Genomic DNA, 20,270 nt, shown 5'->3' on the forward strand with positions numbered 1-20,270 from the left:
GACGAGGCAGGCATGGTCACCATCCTCTTTACAGACATGAAGAAACCAGGTGCGTTAGAGGCTAGCAGGTTTGCTAAGGTAGTGGGCGAGTGGGTGGCGGAGTGGGGATTCGAATCCAGGCCGTGTGAGGGGTAGAGAGCCTTGAACACTGGGCTAAGTACGCCCATGTCAGGAACTGGCCTGGGATTCCAGAATTCCTTTCCTGCAGGCCCATGCCCGTCAGCTCACTAGAAAGTTCCCTCCAAAACCAACCACAAGCCTCAGGTTTGTCTGCCATGGCAGATGCTTCTGCTTTAGCTCAGTTCAGCAAACGCTATGTGCTTACCAAGCACCTGACGCAGCTCTGGCTCTTGGAGGATGGAGGCAAAAGTCTCTGCCCTCTAGGGACACTGAATGAATGTTACAGAGGAAGAAAGGGCAAGGGGTGGGTGGTGTAGGGCTGCAGGCTTCCTGAAAGAGGCAGTGACCAAGCTCATCTCTCTCTTCTTTTTTTTTTTTTAAGATTTTATTTGTTTGAGAGAGAGAGAGAAAGACATAGTGACAGATAGCAAGAGAGAGCACGAGCAGGGAGCAGAGGGAGAAGCAGGCTCCCCACTGAGCAGGGAGCCCGACATGGGCCTCAATCCCAGGACCCTGGGGTCATAACCTAAGCAGAAGGCAGACGCTTAACTGACTGAGCCACCTAGGCGCCCCCAAGCTCCTCTTGAAGGCTGAGTGACCCTCCACTTTCTAGACCACCACACCTTGCCCAGGAACCTCAGACACACTTGACCAAGGGCTGTTTACGGAAATGCTCTACCGTCCCAGTGTCTAGATCTTTGGTCAGGCAACAACCTCCACGGAAATGCCTTGAAGAGACAGACACAAACCCACATGGGCACACACATTCCTACCTGCCTGTGGAACTCCTCTCCACATGCCAAAGGCCCCACTCAAATCCCACCCTATGTGCACCATCATCCCCAAGGCAGGAATGTGCTCCCCTTCATCTGGGTTCCCACAGTATGCCAATGGCTCTAAGGGGTACACACATTCCAGCACATGAGCTACACACACACATACACAGACACATGTCATCCTTGCACATGCAAACAGTCAATAAATATCTGCTGAATTCAGTTAGATGCTTGAAGCCTTGGCATAACTGCATGAGCTAAAATGCTATGACCAAGTCAAAGCAAAAAATATAAGACACGATTCAAGTAAAACAGTGGTGTGAAAAGCGGCCTCCAGGCTAGGTGGCCTGGGAAAGCCCCCTTTGTCTTTGACCCTCTGTCGCCTCCTCATCTGAAGACCAAGGCTAGTCATGCTTGGCGGGTATCCGCCATCACACGGTCGCAGTGAGGATTCAATATGGCGACACTCACCAGGCCCCTGCATGGGGCATGGGACCTGAGGCTCCTCGGCAGCGGCAGCTATGGTCACCTGGGCCAAGGGCACACATCCACTCAGAGTTGGCAGCCGTGTACACAGGCTCCCGGTTGCTCCCACACCAAGCACGAGTGCAGTAAAACTCCATGGGACGCGTCTCCTCGGGACAAGGTGTTGATACCGTCTCTTTGTTCCTCTGTTTCAATTCCCCATCTAAACTGATTTCACACGCTGCCTACGGGGCGCCCTGCATTTGGAAAGGCCTTGGCTTCACTCACCCAGGGTATCAGAGCCGCTCTCCACAGTCTCGTTGACCTTCCTTGCAACTCTGGCCACGGCCTCACCCATCTTCTTCAGCATGCAGGCAAGGGGGTCCTGCCGCCAGCCACCAGGCCGGTCTGCTGCTCACAAGGGGGCCCGTGCCTGGGGAAGACACAGGACCATGAAGCGCCCACCACCCAGCTGGGGACACGCCCCCGAAGCCATCCTCCCGGGGGACCAGGCTGCTGGATGACTGCAGGGAGGGTGCCAAGCCACTCACTTCCACCTGGGAGGCCCAGAGACCATGGCACGTGCAGCTGATCTGCCCTTCAGGGGTGGGGGCAGCCCAGCCCAACCAGTTTCCTGGATGGGTCCACATGTGTGACCTCTCCAGACTCAGGGCAAGGGCCTGAGACAGTGGCCAGGCAGGTGTGAGGACTAAGGTGTGTGTTGCCTGTGACTCACTGAGCAGGTGGAACAATGGAGGAGAAGCTGGCAGGGGATGGGGGGCAGCCAACTGTTGGGGAGAGACACTTGTCCCTCCATCCAACAGCGTCTGGGCTGGTGCCCTGTCCACAACCACAGGGACAAGCTCCCCAGCTGCCGGCTCACCACACCCGCCTCTGCTGGGTACCTCCTGCGTGCTGGGAAGTGGGGGTACAGAGACAAATGTAGCTGGCCTGCCAGGTCAGAGGTCACAGTCAGAGAGGGGAGGGGTCATTAAGCATTCCTTTCCCACCTGTCAACAAGGAGGGAAGGCTAGGATTGATTCTGGTTGTTTTAGCCCACAGACCTATGATCAGCCTGGCGCAGAGTTTATCTGCCAGACCCGAGGGAGAAGGGGGCGGGGCGAGGAAAGGGGAGAAGAGAAATTGGATCACTGAGGGGGAAAAGGCTTCAAGAAGGGTGAGGGACACAAAGCTATTTGGGGTTAAAGACACAAGGGACTCTAGAAAGGTCTCCAACTCCCTGTTTATTACAGAGAGGGAAACTAAGGCACAGAGCCGGAGCAAGGCCAAAGTGAGCCAACAGCAACAATGTTAACAGCTCAGCTCCACATTCAGTGCTCACCTCTTTATAAAAATCACCCACAGGGGCGCCTGGGTGGCTCAGTGGGTTAAAGCCTCTGCCTTCGGGTCAGGTCATGATCCCAGGGTCCTGGGATCAAGCCCCGCATCGGGCTCTCTGCTCAGCGGGGAGCCTGCTTCTCCCTCTCTCTCTGCCTGCCTCTCTGCCTACTTGTGATCTCTGTCTGTCAAATAAATAAATAGAATCTTTAAAAAAAAAAAATCACCCACAACACGGGCAGCAGCACCGCAGGGACAGAACGAACTTGGGGCCAAGGCCAGTGCCCTTTTTTGCCTCTGGATCCCAGTCTCAGCTTCAAAGACAGCTCTGAGTGTCAGAGGCCGAAGAAGGGGAGGACAGAGAGAAGGGGGTAAGGGGAGTGCTCGCGTTGTTACCAGATACCACGTCAAAGTCCAAATGTGCTCAGCTACACAGGCAGACAGGCAAGGCTGAGCCGGGCTGGCCAGGCCCAGCCATCTGCCGAGTGACTCTGGTACGTGGCTGCATCTCACCACAGAGGCTGACGCGGAAGGTCTGAGACCCACAGTGCAGTAGAATTAGAGCAGTGGCCTCATGCCAGCTCTGCCATTTATTACTTCAGGGGCCTTGGGAAAGATTTTTAACTACTCTGAGCTGTAGTTTCTTTATCTGAGTAGGAGATCTAGTAATACCTCACTGGATTCATACGAGAATTGAACGAAAATATTTACATCTTTCCAGGCCAGGGCCCAGGACGTGCAGGTCTCAACAAATTCTAGTCAAGAGGATAAAACAGTACACGTGCAGATAGGACACTGGCCTCTAATCCCAATTTCATATCCATGTGACTTGAACAAATAACTCAGTGGAACTCATCTTTAAGGAATGACTAGAATTTCCTTCTCCACCTCCAGGAAGCCTTCCCTGATTGCCTCAGCCCTCAGTGTTTTCTCCTCCCTCTGAGTTTCAGCACCACTTAATGACTTAGCACAAGCCATCTGGGTTACTTAGGAGCTTTTTAAAATATACATATTTGTCTTCCTAATCAGCCTGTGGGCAGCTGGGCACAGGGAGCAGCTCTCTACTGTGCTTCCCCCCCCCCCCAATTTACACCACAAACTGAATAAAGATGTCTAGGTAGGATACCCCAATGGTGATGATGATGATCAACAGCCAACATTTGGGTTTCATATCTAAATACAAGTCAATGGACTCTTACAATAAATCCAAGACACCGTCTAAATGAGAAGGGTCATAGAGTCAAATGTCCAATGGTGCTAGGTAGACAACTTATATAAGGTGGGCCAGGGCAGGATAATAGGGAATAGTGAAGACTATGGCAAACTAATCCCAACACCTCCACCATCCTGCCCTTAGGACCATCCCCTAAGCCTGAGTCACAGCAATGTTGCTGGGATCTTGGTAACTTACTTTAACTTCTATGAATGGGAACACTGAGGGCTCAAGAGGGGAGGTAAATGAGCTAGATGGGAGACAAAAAAGCTCAGTCTCCTAACTCCCAGCCTTGGATTCTTCCTACTGTACCATGCTCCTGCCTTGCCCTTTCTCTAATACTTAATCATCCATAATCACAAACACATATAGAGCAGCTACTAGGTATAGGGCGAAAGAATGAAGAGGACAGAAACACAGGAAAAAGCTCGGACTTATGGTTCTGATGGACAGTTTTCTAGGAAACATCACTAAGGCACTCCTGGCCTCCCAGCACAAGGGAAAAGAAAGGTTGATCTCCAAGCTGCCCAGGGTCTGTGCTAACCCTGAGGGGGGCTGTCTGGGCTGATTACTTTCAGCCAGGTACTATGCTTACAATTCTACCTGCCACCAGGTGAGGGCGGGGGGAGGCGCTGGGGGAGGAAGGGAGCAGGGCAGGGGATGCCTCAGGCCATAGAGCCCACTGATGACAAGTAATCAAATTAAAAATATCACCCCCGGTGGCAAGCGAAGACACTCTACGGTGTAGATCAGAGAATGGACATCAAAGCGGGAACAGGAGCAAGCTACAAGGTCTGGCTGTCAGAGCCAGTCATTAGTAGGAAGGGCCCCTTACTTTCCAGAGGATGCTCTGGGTACCACACAGATGTGCCCTAGACCCCTGACAGGTGCCATCTGCCCCAAACTGCCAACCCCAGTAACTGACCAGGAAACCACCTTCCCTTCACCTCACACGACCCCTCCCCTCTCCAGGGAGCATTCCTTCTTACAGTCCAGCTGACTGTCCCTCTCTCAGGTCAGATGACAAAGCTTGTCACTTTGGCACAGCCAGGGTTGTGAGAGAGGAGAATGGCAGGGTCACGTGTGGTATAAGACCCAAGGTGGGGTGAGGGGGCCCCGGATCGAGGGAAGAATAAACCGGATGACAGGAGTCTGGAGTGGGTCCCCAAAAGGGCACCTAAGAGGTTGTCCAACTTCACAACGGCTCCTTTCAGATCTAATCCAACACTGGGCCTCTTTGACAAAAAAGAAAAAAAAGCAAGATTTATTTAGCATGTAACAGAAACCCCAAGAAAGAGGAGGTTTGGGGGGGTAGAAATAAAAATAAAGCTATTCTTTTGTTTAACAGTGTTTTTGAGAAAAATAGAAAACTGTCTGGGTCACATTTGAGTGGCAGAGAGAGCTATGGACCTACTGTGGACAGAATGCAAAAGCCCATAGGCAGGGCAGCCCCTAGGGTGGGGGACCCTTGTCTCTATAAAAAACAACACGAGGGGCACCTGGGTGGCTCAGTGGGTTAAACCTCCGCCTTCAGCTCAGGTCATGATCTCAGGGTCCTGGGATCAAGCCCTGCATCAGGCTCTCTGCTCAGCGGGGAGCCTGCTTGCCCCCTTCCCCCGCCTGCCTCTCTGCATACCTGTGATCTCTGACTGTCAAATAAATGAATAAAATCTTTAAAAGTAAATAAATAAACATGAGTCAACCAAAATCAGCATGTCAGCACCACTCTGGCCACCCATTTCTTGCAATCCCCCAAGAGAAATTCATGCCCACCAGCGGGAGCGATCAGTACGCGAGGGAGCCTTCCTGGAACTGGAACCCAACTACAGGACCCCAGGAGAACCCTACAGGCTCAACCTTTGGGCTCTTTGAGGCATCTGGCCAAACCCACAGGCAGAGTAATAGTAGAAGCAAGTCAGAGAGTGTCCCCAAGGGACTCCAGGGAAGCCTTAGCTAATTTCAAGGCCAAGTGCTCCAAGTCCTGGAGACCCTTCAGCACAGGCTCCAAAGCCATACTCACAGGGCTGCTGTCCCCAGCCATACATCCCTCTCCCTACATCCCCAACTCCCCTTTCCTCGGAGTGGGCATCATAGCCTCAGGAAATGTTTAAATCCAACAAACATCTCCTGGGCACCTTCTCAAAGGGCCACACAAGGGAATAAATTTATAGAGATGGGGCACGGGCCAGAATGAGCTTCCCGAAACTAGGAGATACTGGGTGACAAGAGAAAGAATGAGCTAGATGCTAGTAGGGCTGTGACACCAGGCCCAAGGGGCACGTGTGCCCTCCTCACGAAGGCAAGAGAGACACAGACTGAGCAGAGGGACCCAAAGAAATGAGAGAAAGTGGGAGACAGCTAGCCAATCCACCCCCAGACTACTGGGGGAGAAGGAGGAGGCTGTAGGCCCTCCAAGAACTCTGTCGGGTTTCTCTGCAGGGAGCTAGGGAAAGTTTTCTGAGGGCAGCAGCCTAAGATCAGAGTTTGGAAAAGTTCTCAGTGTTTGGAGAGCAGCAAATGATCTATAACTTTTGAGAAAGGTCTTTGCAAATGTTAAGCACTTCCCACATTAATGCATTAAATGTAGGTGATTCAGGACACAATAAATTAAACAGAAAAGTGGTCTTCCTCTGTGAGAGCTGGCAACAGGCCCTTCTGATCTATAACCTAGTTTCACCGGGATACAAGGCTGGAGTTGGGGTGCTTTTTGCTTAAACCCTGCCTGCAGCCCCCTGCTGGCGCTCCTGCTCTCCCCAGTGAAGACTCTGCCCTGTCTGGAGCCCAGAGATCTGTTTGGAGGAGCTGCTGCGGACACCCCGTCCGCACCAGCTGCTCCTATATTTAGTTACTGGTGTGGTCACTTGGGAACTTTAGAGCCTGGCAGCCGCTCAGAAGGGCAACTCGAGCCTCCTGGGCCATGTGTGCAAGCTCCCCCACCGCGGGCTCCCGCGGGTCCCTCCGGCCACGCCAGGTGGGGAAGCAGGTGGGAAGGTGAGAGACGGAGGGCTGGATGATATCCAAGTAGCCCCAAAAGCCCTGGAGACCTGGACGGAGTTGACCCACTTTCCCACCCGAGAGAAGCAGCCCGCTGGGGCGTGAGCGGGACCGGCTGGCGCCTGGTGTTGAGCTTTGGGGTTTGCAGCGCCGCGCGCGCACTCTGCTCGGAGAACCTAGGTATCCCCCGGCAGCGCCTCCCACGAATGCGCGTCGGGCCAGGCCGGGGTCCTTGCGTCGTGCGCAAGGGGCGCGCCTTACCCTTCTACCCCACCCCCCGGAACCCGCAGCCAATGGCTCCTCGTCGCCGGCCCTCCGCTCGCGCGGCAGGCGGAGACTGGGGAGAATAAAGCAGGGAGAGGGGCGAAAGCTGGCGATCGCAGAGGGTCGGGGACTCCCGCGTTACGCGGAGGCCGGGAGGCATGCTCTGGGGCAGGCGTCTGCAGCTCCCGGAACGGAAACGAATCCCGAGAGCGCTGCTTCTGGAACGAAATACACCACAATTTCTCCCGGCCGGGGCGCCTCCCGCGGGGACGGAGGCCCTGCGCCTCTTCCCCGGGATCCCTACTCCCTGCCACCGCTGCACCCACTCCCGCGGGCCAGCCGGGGTCCCGCCGCAGTTTGCAAGCAGAAGCCGGCACGGCGCCGGGCCCCTGGGCACTGCAGAAGCCGCAGCTGATGCACCGCTGCCCTTTCCACCCGGTGACCTGGGGGAGGGGAGGGGACGCTGCAGAACCGGGGGGCACTTCTCTCCCTCTCGCCCCCAGCCCTCCAGCGCTCAGTCTCAGACTGCATTTACTTTGCGGGGCACGAAGCGTGGGGCCCCGTTCTGGGCCGCTTTCTGCTCCACTTACAGCGACAATGCCTCCTAGCGCCCTGCGCAGCGCAGTCACGCTCCCTCGGCCGCCGCCGGCGCCCCATGCAACTGTGGCGCGCTGGAGCGGGCGGGGCGGGGCGCGCGGAACCGCAGTCTGTGCGCGCACGGCCGCTCCGCCAATTGCCGCGCCAGGAGAGGCCGGACTGGAGCCGGCCGCGGGCCTGGCCTCGAGCAGCCAATCAGCGCGCCGGTCCTCACGCCGCGCCCGGGAGCGGCGCGCGCGGAAAAGCGGCCCGCGCGCTCTCGTGCGCAGGGTGGATCCGCTTTGTGTGCGACTTCTGGAGGGAAAGCGCTGGGAGGCCGAGCGTGTAGACCCGCATGTGCTACACAGACCCTGGGACTGAGTCTCCAGGTTCTTCTCAAGGGAATGGAATTCAATCAGCCAGATCAGGGGTACTTTGAGAAATGGGGATTGAAAACTTTCCATGGGACGCCTCCAGGTGCCCATTTGGGTTTTTAGAGACGATAACAATGGCTACCCTAAGTTATCTCACCTTTCTAAATCCCAACATTCTCCATGATAAAGTAGGAGTTAAAGTACATAAATACAGGGGTCATTGCGAGGACTAATACATGACAAGTTTCCTGCAGTGCTGAGCCTGACAGCTCAGGGAAAGGTGGTGGCTTCATTGGGGGACTCACCATATACCCTTTATAAGGCAATACGGAGACCACAAAAGAGGCGAGGCCCCTCACTCAGCCCGTGACAATGAGCAACATGTCCCATGCTCTAGTAAACAGAAGCATGTACTATGCAGAAGTCCTGAAGAAAGACCATTTAATTCCGCCTCTGGGGCGGGGGGGCAGAGCTTGGGGCAGTCAGTTAAGGAACACACGTTCCCCCTCCGCCCCCCCTCCGGTCTTGATGGATGTTATTAGTTGGGTCATCTGCCCCAAAAGAGGTACCTCAGAATGTGACCTTATTCAGAAATAGGGTCACTGCAGAAATTAGTTAAGGTAAGGTCATACTGGAGTAAGGTGTGTATCGTGTTCTGATGAGAAGAGACACATACGGGGAGAAGGACTTGTGAAGACAGAGGCAGATTTGGCAGTGATGTGCCTATAAGCCAAGGAATCCCAAGGACTGTGTGGGCAAGGCCCCTAAGCTAGGAAGGGGCAAGAAAGGAAACAACTCTGAAGACACCTTGATTTGGACTTCCAGCCACCAGAACTATGAGAAAAGATATTTCTTTAGTTTTAAGTCACATTTTTTCTGGCAATACAGGGAAGGGGATGAGAAACGTCTCCAAAGAAAGTCTTTAAATCTGAATGCCTAGGATATGCAAGGTCCCATGTCTCTGGGTATGCCAAGATCAATGAGACCCAGACCCTGCCCTCAAGGGGTTACCACTTGGGGATGCCTGAGTGGCCATGTGTTCTGACTCCATCCCAGGAAGACCATCTATGGAGACCTTTCCCCAACCTCATCATCACTCTACCCCGGCCACATATGTACCAGGTTCCAGGTATTAGTAACAAAAGAGTTGAGTCTTGTTCTGCCTAAGCCAAGATCCTTACTACTCTGGACAAAGAGGACTTGGCCACTTGTTTCACTTAAAACCACCCTTACAGGGGCGCCTGAGTGGCTCAGTGGATTAAAGCCTCTGCCTTCGGCTCAGGTCATGATACCAGGATCCTGGGATCGAGCCCAGCATTGGGCTCTCTGCTCCGCAGGGAGCCTGCTTCCTCCTCTCTCTCTGCCTGCCTCTCTGCCTACTTGTGATCTCTGTCTATCAAGTAAATAATAGGCCCTTACAGGGCGCCTGGCTGGCTCAATCAGTAGAGCATGTGACTCAGTCTCTGGACTGTGAGGTCCAGCCCCATGCTGGGCATAGAGCTTAATTAAAAAAAAAAAAAGGGGGGGGGAAAGAAAACAGTTGTACATCTCTGGCTAATTTCCACACATGGGAGTCTTCTCTTCTCTTCCAGGCCATACACAGACCTGAGATCACCAGACTAGTGCTTCTGTGCATATAGTAAGGGCTCAGTGAATACCACTGACTGATGGCCCAGCCTGGGACACCCCATATTCGTTCCCTATACTCAGTCCTCTCTCCCAAGAATTTCATCCTGGACCCTCCAGCTCCACAGGGAGAAGACTCCTGCCCAGCTCAAAGACCACAGCTCCTGTGGCTGGTGGTTTGCTTCTCCAGAGTACTTACTACACCATGCCTATTACTATGCCATCTCTGCAAATGTCTTTTCTCCCAAGATTCTGCCTGATTTTAGATAAGCCAGAGCTTGGCACATAGTAAGTTCTGGTATCAGTCAGTACTTTCTGTTCCTGCATCATAAAACACCCCAAAGTGCAGAAGGGTCTTTTTTTTGAGGGAGGGAAGGGGCAGAGGGAGATAGAGAATCTGAGCAGGCTCCACACCTAGTGCAGAGCCCAACAGGCGGTTTCATCTCAGGACCCTGAGATCATGACCTGAGCCAAATTCAAGAGACAGACCCTTAACCAGATGAACGACCCAGGCACCCCAGAAGTGTCTTAAAATAATAAATATTTATTTAGTTTATGATTTTTATGGGTCAGCCTTTTAGGTTGGGCTCACCTAGGCAGTTCTCGTCTCAGCTGGACTCTCTCATGCATCTGGGGTTGGCAGATGCTTCTGGGAAGCCAGAGGCTTCTGCTTCTGGGAAGATGGCTAGCTGTCACCTGAGGTAACTGGGTCACACATCTCTCATCAACCAGCGAGCTAGCCCAGGTTCACACAGAGCTGTGCGGTTCCAAGAGCAAGAATGGACTCGTGCAAGATCTTTAAAGGTCTAGGCTCAAAGCTGGCATCTCATTACTTCCATAGTCGTATTGACTAAACCAAGTCACGAGTCTAACCCAGGCACAAGGATGGGGAAATAGACTCCATCTTCTCATGGCAAGAGCAGCAAGGTCACGTTGCAAGGAACATGGATACGGAGACATCAAGGCTAGTTTTGCAATCTACTGTAGTGCTCGATAAATATTCCCATGACACCCAGCCCACAGTGGGTGCTCAGTATTTATCACGGCGCTAAGATTTTCAGTCGTGTTGTTTACTGATCTCGTTCAACACAGTCAATTGGCAAAATGTTATCTCTCACTCACAAGCTATCCATTGCCACCTTCGGTTCCAGAGTAACAAATGAGGCAATCAGGAAGACAGGGCTGTGCAAGAGAAAGCCCCACTGAAGCTTCTCAGGGAAGAAGCTCCGTGGGCCCCAAACAGGCTCCTGCCGCCAAGCAGAGCATCTTTGGAGGCCTGGTCACGTGAGCTGGAAGCCATACACTTCACCTGTAAACAGGGTGGCATTTTTTGGTTGTTTTTTGTTTTTTTGTTTTTGTTTTTGTTTTTGTTTTTTTTTTGCCAGAGCTTAAATATAGCCCTTGTTAATTTCTTCAAACCCTTGCTGCTGCCTGCTTGGTAGGAAGCCCCTTATTTGGCTAGTTCCTGCGGGTTTTCCCTTCATCACGCAGGATAAACTCTCAGGGGACTTGTGGAAGGGGCACTTTCCTGTGGCCAAAGCCCACAGCTCAACTCCAAAGACTAGGAGCTCTGATGGGAACCACTTCCCAACCAAAAGTTACTAGAATCAATCTCAAGGCCTATTGTGGGTTTACTGATACCGCTCTCCCGCCACCAAAAGATGTGTTAAGAGTCCTAACCCCCAGGATCCCAGACTGTGGCCTTATTTCAAGACAGGGTCTTTACATTAGCAATCAAATCAAAATGACATCATTAGGGTGGATCGTAATCCAGTATGACTAGGTCCTTGTCAAAGGGCGAAATTTAGACACAGACAAATAGGCACAGAGGGAAGACACTGTGAAGAGACACACAGAGAAGAGGGGCATCTATGGGCCAAGGACGGAGGCCTGGAACAGGTCTTCCCTCAGCCTCAGAAGGCACCAGTCCTGCCAACACCACGATTTCAGACTTCCAGCCTCCAGAACTATGGGACGTTTGTGATTCTTTATTACAGCAGCCCTAAAAATTGAAAACCAGGCCTCAAATCTCTCCTTTTCCATTTCGGCTCAATTCATGATCTCAGGGTCGTGAGATCAAGCCCCAGGTCGGGCTCCATGCTGAAGGCAGAGCCTGCTCAGGATTCTCTCTGCCCCTCCCCACCCTCCCTCTCTTTAAAAAAAAAGAAAAGGAAAACAGAAAACCACATATCCTTACTAGAAATAAAAAGTAGTATCATTTGCCATAGTTAGAATGTAACCTGAAAAATAAATACTGCAAGTCAATTCTATCCCAATAGAACTGGAAAAACTTGTTAAATATAATTAAGTGAATAAAATGAAACATTACGGTTGCCTACTAACGGCCTTCTCTTTGTTCTAAAAGGAGGCTAGCAAGTGCTAGGGAGCTAGTAAAGACATGGCAGTGCCTTGGTTGATTCAAAATGCTTGGAAGAAATTTAAAAAGGGACTCACTCTCTCAAAGCAGTGCTCCTGGACCTCCAAGAACGTAGATCCTGCCTTGGGAAAGACTGTCCCACAACCACAGAGAACTAGGAGTTCAGCAGTACCAAGTGAAGAGTTTCAAGGGTGTGCTGCTCCATTTGGCCCACCAGCCACAGGGAACTTGACCCCTCGAAGATGTCTGAAGATGCCTTCAAGGATCGGATGAGTTACCGAGAAGACCAAGTAGGACATGAGACAGGGAAAGGAGGAGGGAAGGGAAGAGGGCTCCCAGAGTGGGGCTCGGCCCGAGCACAGGGTGAGAAGGCAGAAAGCATAAAGCATTCCTGGGAACACCCAAGGGCTCACTCTGGCTGAGGCTGGGGGTGAGAGGCGTGGATGAGGGGGTGGGGGGTGGGGTGCCTAAGGAGCCGTGGGACTGGTCCCCCAAGCTGCACTGAGCCCTCGTGAGAGACTTTGCTCCCAGATGACAAAGTGGTACTTGATTTCCTGGGTGTTTCAGTTAGCTTTTGCTTTGCAACAAACCACCCTGAAATTCAGCAGCTTACAGGAACAAACGTGTCATTTCTCACAATTCTGTAGGTCAGCTGGGTGGTTCTGGTCTGAACTGGCTGGGCTGAACTCTGCAGTCAGCTGGCAGCCGGCTGGGGCTGGATGGTCTAGAACAGCCTCACTCCTGCATCCGGCAGTCAGCAGGCTGTTGGCCGAGGGGCCTCAGCGGGGAGAGACGGGGACCTTTGCTCCACATGGTCACTTACCAGGGGACCAGCCCGGTCTAAAAGGCAAGCCCATCGTGAAAACGCTTTTCAAACCTCAACTAGTGGCACAAACTCTGTTAGCTTATTAGCCAAACCGTGGCCGAGCCCAGAGACAGTATGGAAGGGCCCCTGAGGGGGTAGATACAGAGAGGAGTAAACATATTGGTCAAGGGAGTGACAGGTCACTTCCTTTCGGAAGCGCTATGGAATGAAGGAACAGAGCATAGGGTGATTTGAAACAATAATGCTAATAACAGCAGCAATAATAGTTCGCACTTAAAATGTCACTTTTTCCACCACATACTTTGTGTTATCTATTGTATTATCCATCATTACACACACACACACACACACACACACACACACACACACACACACACACACCCCTGCTAGCAGCCCCGTTTTAAAGATGAGGAAACAAAGACACACAGAAGGTAAAGAGTTTGTCAAAGGTCACACAGCTACTAGTGGTAGATTAGAATTCAACCTCAGCTAGCCCAGCTCCACAGCCTGCATGCATGGTGGCCAAAGTCTAGAAGGGCCCATGCAAGGTGGTCCTGTGGGTGGTCCACGTGAGGAAGTCAAGGACCTGACTTAAGGTAGCTGTAGAGAGAACAGAAAAGGGACAGATGCAAGCGATACTGCCAAGGTAGACAGGGCAGCGCTTGGAAATGATGTGGGGATGAAGGGGAAAAATGTCTGGGGGAGGGGTCAGGAGCAGGGACTGTGCCCTGTACAGAACAAAGGACATGTGAGTCTAGGGCTGACTAGCCGCAGGATTTAGGGTCTGTTCCGAAGACCATTAAGGGCACATCCACTGGGAGCTGTCCAACAAGGTCTTGGAAGTAGCATCCGGAGGTCCGGAGATAGACCAGGGCTGGAGCGCAGAGGGCAGTGTCACTGGTCCCAGGCCCGGGTGGAAAGCAGGTGATAGAAGACCCCTCAGAGACAAAAGAGGGTGGCCACGAGGAATCTATGGCTTCTGGCAATCCTAGACTAGGGAGTGGTCCCAGAGGCTCCCAGGGTACAACATTTAAGGAACCACTCCCTCTCAGCGGCTAATCCCATGGAGGCGCAGCCTAAAGTGCCTCTTTAAGGCTTGCCTGCCACGGCCCCGCCCCCGCCCCTAGCTCGGAGGGGTCCTAGTGAGAAACTGAAAGCCAGAGACAGGTCTGCATTGGGACTTGGAAACAAAGCCCGAGGAAGCAATGTCACCCCCCCCCCCCAGAGTATTCCCCATCCCCCACACCGTTAGAGGTCAGTATGTCTACAAGCACTCATGGGGCACCCCTACTCTGTTCTGAGGGAGTATCTCAACTAGCGGACAGCTAGGCTGCTGTAAAAAAGATCCTCAAATACTTCAACTTGAATAAAAGAATCTGTTTCCCTCTCTCTTGGAAACAGGTGATCTAGGGAAGGTTGACAGCTCTGTTCCAAACAAGTCATCTAAAAACCAAGATGGCCAGCTGACAGGGTCATCTTCAGTATGCTTCTCCCACCTCTGGGTCCCAGAGTGCTGCAGCAGTTAGACCCTTTCGGAGCTGGCAGGAAGGAGAAAAGAAGGTATCCTGACCAAGCCAGTTTGCCTTTAAGGGGATGACCCTTGTAATATTGCAGACATCACTCTCCTTCACTCCCCATGGCCCAGACTGGGTCATGTGACCACACCTAACTTGGAGGGAGGCTGGGAATATAGTCTACAGCTGGGTGGTCAAGTGTTCAGTTAAAACTTGTAGATTTCATTATGGAAAAGAGGAAGAGGCAATGGATACTAGGGAACAATTAGCATTTCTGCCTGAGGGAGGGATTTGGGATAGGGGCGTCCTACAGTTCAGTAGGTGGGGACCAAGCCAAAGAAATAAACCTTGCTTATAAGCATAGATCTTGTGTCTGCAAGTCTACTTACGAGCTGAGCTGCTCGAGGGAAGGCCGGAGACTGACAATGGAAAGAGCCTTTACCTGGAACGGGGCTGGAGACCCTCCAGGCTTAGGAAGTGCTTATTAACCAACTGTTTGTTCATCAGTGGGCCAGGAAATTATTAATGCATCCATTCTCTTCACCCTTTCTTGTAGATCAGTTTTTCTTGTCCCTGACTCCTCAGGATTTCGGCAGATGCTACTGGCACCCATTCCAACATCCACTGTCTTCTTTCTTCTCATCAGCAGAATCCCATTTTGTTCTGGGCAGCTCTATGTCAACGAAGTCCTTGCCTTCCTGCCTCTCTTGAAACCAGAGGGAGCCATGTGTCGGGGTCTGCTTGATTGTGTCCGTTTCCTAGGGCTGCCATGATGAGGTGCCACAGACTGGTAGCTTGAACAGTGGGCATTTACTGTCACACAGTCCTGCAGTGTCACTGGCTCCTTGTGAGGGCTGTGCGGGGAGGCTCTCCTCCAGGTCTCTCTCCTTGGCCTGTAGATGGCCACCTTCTTCCACTGTTCCTTCGCATCGCCTTCCTCCTGTGCCTCTCTGTCCAAATTTCCCTGTTTTACATGGACACCAATCATATGAGGTTAGAACCCACCCGAACGACCTCTTTTTACCTTGACTGCCTCTTTCAAGTTGCAGTCTCCAAATAAGGTCATATTCTTAGGTCCTGGTGCTCAGGGCTCCAACCAACCTTTTTTCGGAAGGACACCTATCATGGCAGTGAAATAAAAACAGAAATCAGCTGGAGGTATTTGGGCAAGTGTTTGCTTTCCTGATAAAATGAGACCGTTTTCTTCCTGCCTCGAGTGTGACTATGATAGCTACAACCTCGGCTGCCATCTCTGACTGTGACAATAGCCCTGAACCCACTCCAGCAACCTCGGAACTCTGGACATTTTGTCACATGGCTTTGATTCAGGATTTTCAGGAGCCATTTCTCTTATCTGCGACTGAAAGCATTTCTAACCAGCCTAGCATCTCCTTGGATGGTCAGTCGCTCCCCTGCATCCATTAGCAGACATTCTGGACCTCGTATAAGAACGTCCCCACTCATCTATCTTGCAATGTCTCACTCTGCGAGTCACGTAACCTCCGGTGAGACATGGGCACACATCCTCTACCGAAATACCTGAAGAGGCTCAGCTTCAAAGAGAAACGCTTTTGGAGCTGAGTGGACCACAGAGCACGGAAGACCTCAACCAGAAGAGTATTTGGAACAGGAACATGAGTGGGGTGGACAGGAAAGGGACTTGGTGGGTAGAGGCAAAAAGCGGACAAGTCCAACACTTCTTACAGCAGAGACAAGAGAAGGGGGATTTTCCGGGACTAGTGACATGGCCGAGCCTTGAGGAAATCCCAGGGGAACTTTCTCCATTGCTGAAATATGGTAGTGTAAAATCCCAGGTTGGGTGGAAACAGGGGAATATCTAGTTCGGGTTTAGTAAACTCAGATGCTTCCAGGGTCCAGGCCGTAGCATGAGTGACCGAAGCACAAGTAGACACTGTGGGGAACAGTCCACCAGATGCAGCAGCTGTTAAGTCACCTCCCAGTCTTGATCCTGGGCTCTGGGCCCAGAATTGCTAATTCTGATTTTTCCAGAAAAGCTAAAAATCCATTTTCTTATGTTTAACTCTCCAGGTGTTTTTTTTTTTAATTTTAAAGCAAACTGTTTTATTGATTGCTTTAAGATTTTATTTATTTATTAGAGAGAGAGAGAGAGAGAGAACGAGTTGGAGAGGGGCAGAAGGAGAAGCAGACACCCTATGGAGCAGGGAGCCTGACGTGGGACTCGATCTTGAGACTCTGGGATTATGACCTGAGGCTAAGGCAGATGCTTAGCCAACTGAGCCACCCAGGTTTTGAATGTTGGAAACTCATTAAACAATTTTGAACCATCCATGAGCCAAATAGAACACATCTGTGAGCTAGATGTGGTCACCAAAGTGCCACCTTGGGTCCAGCCCCACGTCGCACCCAAAGCAGTAGACCACACTATAGTATCCTCTCCTTGAGTGCCTGCAATGACACAGAGTTCATTAAAAATCCACTAAAAACCCTGCACCTCCAGACATCAATCCCCTTCTCTCCTACAGCTTTAGAAAGAGTGAAAGATCATTTCCTCAGTGCACCGATTCTACTTTTCCCTTTGCCTGTTAAAATCATGCCATAGAGCGGCAACAGACACACTGGAGTCTTTCAGGGTTTCTATATGGAACGAAGAGGCAGAGGAGATGGGAATGGATGGGTGCACGTAAATATTTAGGAGGCCGAGAAGGCAGGTCGCTGTGCCTGACTAGAGCTGAGGAATGAGGGGAAAAAGGAATGGAGGTTGACCTGTAGTCTCTGACTGGAGTGATCAGAGGATGATGATGCCATATTCCAGGAAATGATGTGGGGGAGGGGAGATGACTTGGAGCTGGGTGGGGGGAGGGGAGCAGTAGGCTTGGCTTATAGGACGTACCGTTAAATGTGTTTGAGGGACATCTAGGCACTCTCAAGGAATCTAGGCTGAAGCCATAGGTGTGGAGCCCTCAGCAGATGCTGGAGCAAAAGGAGAGGGACGGCTCCCCGGTGAGAAAGGAAGGGGACCAAGGACAAAACCTGGAGAATGTCAACATTTCCATGAGGGGCAGTAGGGTAGTGGAGGGCAGATGAAGACTGCAAAGGAGATGCCAGGAAGAGATAAAAGGAAGCAGAAGAGAACAGTGTCCAGAAACTCAGAGGAGGAGGGCGGGCTGAGAAAAAGAGAACAGTCAGATGCGGACCGAAGGGAGTCTGATGGATGTAACAGCAAAGCAGATTCCGAGCTATTGCGGGGTGGAAGCCCAGCCTAAGGGACCGAAGAGTGAATACACGGAAATGAGAGCATGCTAATCCTGCAAGTGTAGACAACACCAGAAGCTTGGCTGGAAGGTAGGGAAGAAAATGTGGCTATCACTAGAAAGGGCGCTGGGACCCAGAGAGGGATGTTTAAAGCCTATATATAGAGCCTTGGGCATGTTTAAACTCTGATGCTGAAAAAAAAAAAAATCAGAGGAGACAGAAAAAGTCCAGTTGAAGATACGAGAGAACACAAGCCTAAACTCAGGTTCCTCAACCTTGTACTTATACCATAAACTGCCTCCCGATAACCCCATGTCTTAATCTGTTCAGGCTTCCAGAACAAAAATACCATGGACTGGGTGACTTAAGACAACAAAAATGTATTGTCTTACAGTCAATAAGTTCAGGAGGGAAGTTCAAGAGGAAGATGCCAGTTGATTTGGTTCCTGGTGAGGACTCTCTTCCTGGCAGTAGACAGCTGCCTTCTCGCTGCATTCTCACATGGCAGAGAGAGAGTTCTGGTATCTCTTCCTCTTCTTATAAAGGCACCAGCCCTATGGACTGAAACCTTACCTTTATGACCTCCTTTCACCTTAATTACCTCCCTATAGGTCCCATCTCCAAAAACAATACTGTATCTGAGGTTAGAACTTCAGCATATGGCTTGGGGGAGAGTGGAGACAACCCGGTCCCTAGCACCATGTACTCACCTATCTATCTATTATAGGGGCAAGTTATTTGGCATTTTGTGGGCATTTGTGGGCCTTCCCGGAACTGCCAAGCTGAAGTTACCTACCCCTCCTTTCTCCCCCTGCATTTTCCGTCCTCCAAGTAGGAACTCAGAGCGAGGTCATTGTTAAGAGAGTTGCCTGGTGATCAAAATACAAGACATTCTTCTGAAAGGAGGAGGGAGCCTGGAGCTTCCAAGAGAAACACACTCGTCCTGACTCCTCCTGATAAATTATTTATTTATTCACCAGAGCGTTACTGAATATGCTCATGGGCCAGGCACTGTGCTAGTCCTTGGGGAAAAGCAGAGACCATGATAGGCTGCTTTCTTGGACCTTACAGTCCAGTGAAGGGGCAGATAGTAATTAATCACACAGCTATAACTGGACAGGTCATCCAGGTGAGGCACACAATGACCTGAGAGCCACTAACAGGACACTGGGCCCTGGCAGACAGGAAAGGGAAGGCTGCCCTGAGAAAACACATCTGAGTGGGATGGGAATGATAAGGAATGAGTAGAAGTCAACTAGGTGAATATTGGAGAATATATTGGTTTTCTATGCTGCACACAGAAAACAGTAACACATTTATACAGCTTTCTTTTTTTAAATAAAAATTTACTGACTTAAAACAACACATTTATTGTCTCATAGTTTCTGTGGGTCAGGAGTCCGGGCATGGCTTTACTGGGTCTTCGGCAAAGCTGCCATCAGGTGTGATGCGGGGCTGCGTTCTCACATGGAGGGCTGACTGGGGAAGGATCCACTTCCAAGCTCGTTCAAGCTTTGGCAGAACTCGTTTCCTTGTGGCAGCAGGACTCATGGAAGCTTGCTTCTCCAAAGCCAGTGAGAGCCAGAGTGACAGAGATGGAGGTAGGGAAGGACCCTAAAGTGAGTCCACTAGTGAGATGGAGTCGTACTTAACATAATCCCAGCAGGGACATTCCATCGCTTTTGCCATATTCTATTGGTTAGAAACAAGTCACGGGTCCCCCCACACTCAAGGATGTGAAGGCCAGGAGATGAGCATCATGGTGGTCCCCTTAAAATCTGTTCACCACAGAGATCAAACAGGCAAAGGGAATGGCCCATGCAAAGGCCCTGTGATGAGAGGGAGTGTGGTCCATGTGAGGAACGGGAGCACAGAGAACAAGACAGAAAAACGAAGGGGCTGAGGCCAGACCATGCAGGGCCTTCCTTAAGATTCTAAGAAAAATGGCAAGCCGTAGGAGAGAGACTGGTGACATAACCCAGTGTGCATTTCCCATCAGTGCTGCCCCAGGGCTTCTAGGTGAATTCAGAGTGGAAGGGTGAATAACCCCCATCTGAATCAAGCCAGAAGACCTAGAGACAAGGAGGTGTCACCAAGACAGGTATGTCCCATCGCTAGACAGAAGCTCCATGAGGTCTGTCCTTGTCCACCCCTGAACTGAGAGCTGGGGCCACACCAGCATCCGAGCAAATATTTCTGAATGAATTAGCTGATGGAGAGACGGAGGCCAGGACTCTTGTTCAGAGCCTGCTTGGACAATCAGATCCCCGGAGTCAGAGGCTTTCACCCTGACTCTGACAGCACCTACTTAGTCATCATAAAAGGTTTCCCACTGATGCACCTGAGTGGCTCGGTGGGTTAAGCTTCTGCCTTCAGCTCAGGTCATGATCTCAGGGTCCTGGGATCGAACCCTGTGTCTGGCTCTCTGTTCAGCAGGGAGCCTGCTTCCCCCCTTCTCTCTCTGCCTGCTGCTCTGCCTACTTGTGATCTTTCTGTCAATGAATAAATAAAATCTTAAAAAAAAAAAAAAGGATTCCCACTGAGGATTTAAAAAAAAGGGGGGGGGGCTCCCA

The 20,270-nt window shown here is 51.4% G+C and overlaps 1 protein-coding gene across 2 annotated transcripts in view; it reads right to left on the minus strand.

Moving 5' to 3' along the window:
• LRRC20 (leucine rich repeat containing 20) overlaps positions 1-7,813 on the minus strand; it is an 84,695-nt gene extending 76,882 nt beyond the window's left edge. For both annotated transcript variants that reach the window (XM_046028063.1, XM_046028062.1), the window contains exons 1-2: positions 7,761-7,813; positions 1,650-1,794 (exon numbers count right to left, since the gene is read on the minus strand). In XM_046028063.1, the coding sequence (XP_045884019.1) occupies positions 1,650-1,731 (82 nt within the window). In that variant the 5' untranslated portion in view covers positions 1,732-1,794; positions 7,761-7,813. The remainder of the gene's footprint in view (positions 1-1,649; positions 1,795-7,760) is intronic.
• Between the last annotated feature and the right edge of the window lie 12,457 nt (positions 7,814-20,270).

This window comes from Meles meles, chromosome 13 (genome assembly GCF_922984935.1).
Source record: "Meles meles chromosome 13, mMelMel3.1 paternal haplotype, whole genome shotgun sequence".
Taxonomy (NCBI): domain Eukaryota; kingdom Metazoa; phylum Chordata; class Mammalia; order Carnivora; family Mustelidae; genus Meles; species Meles meles.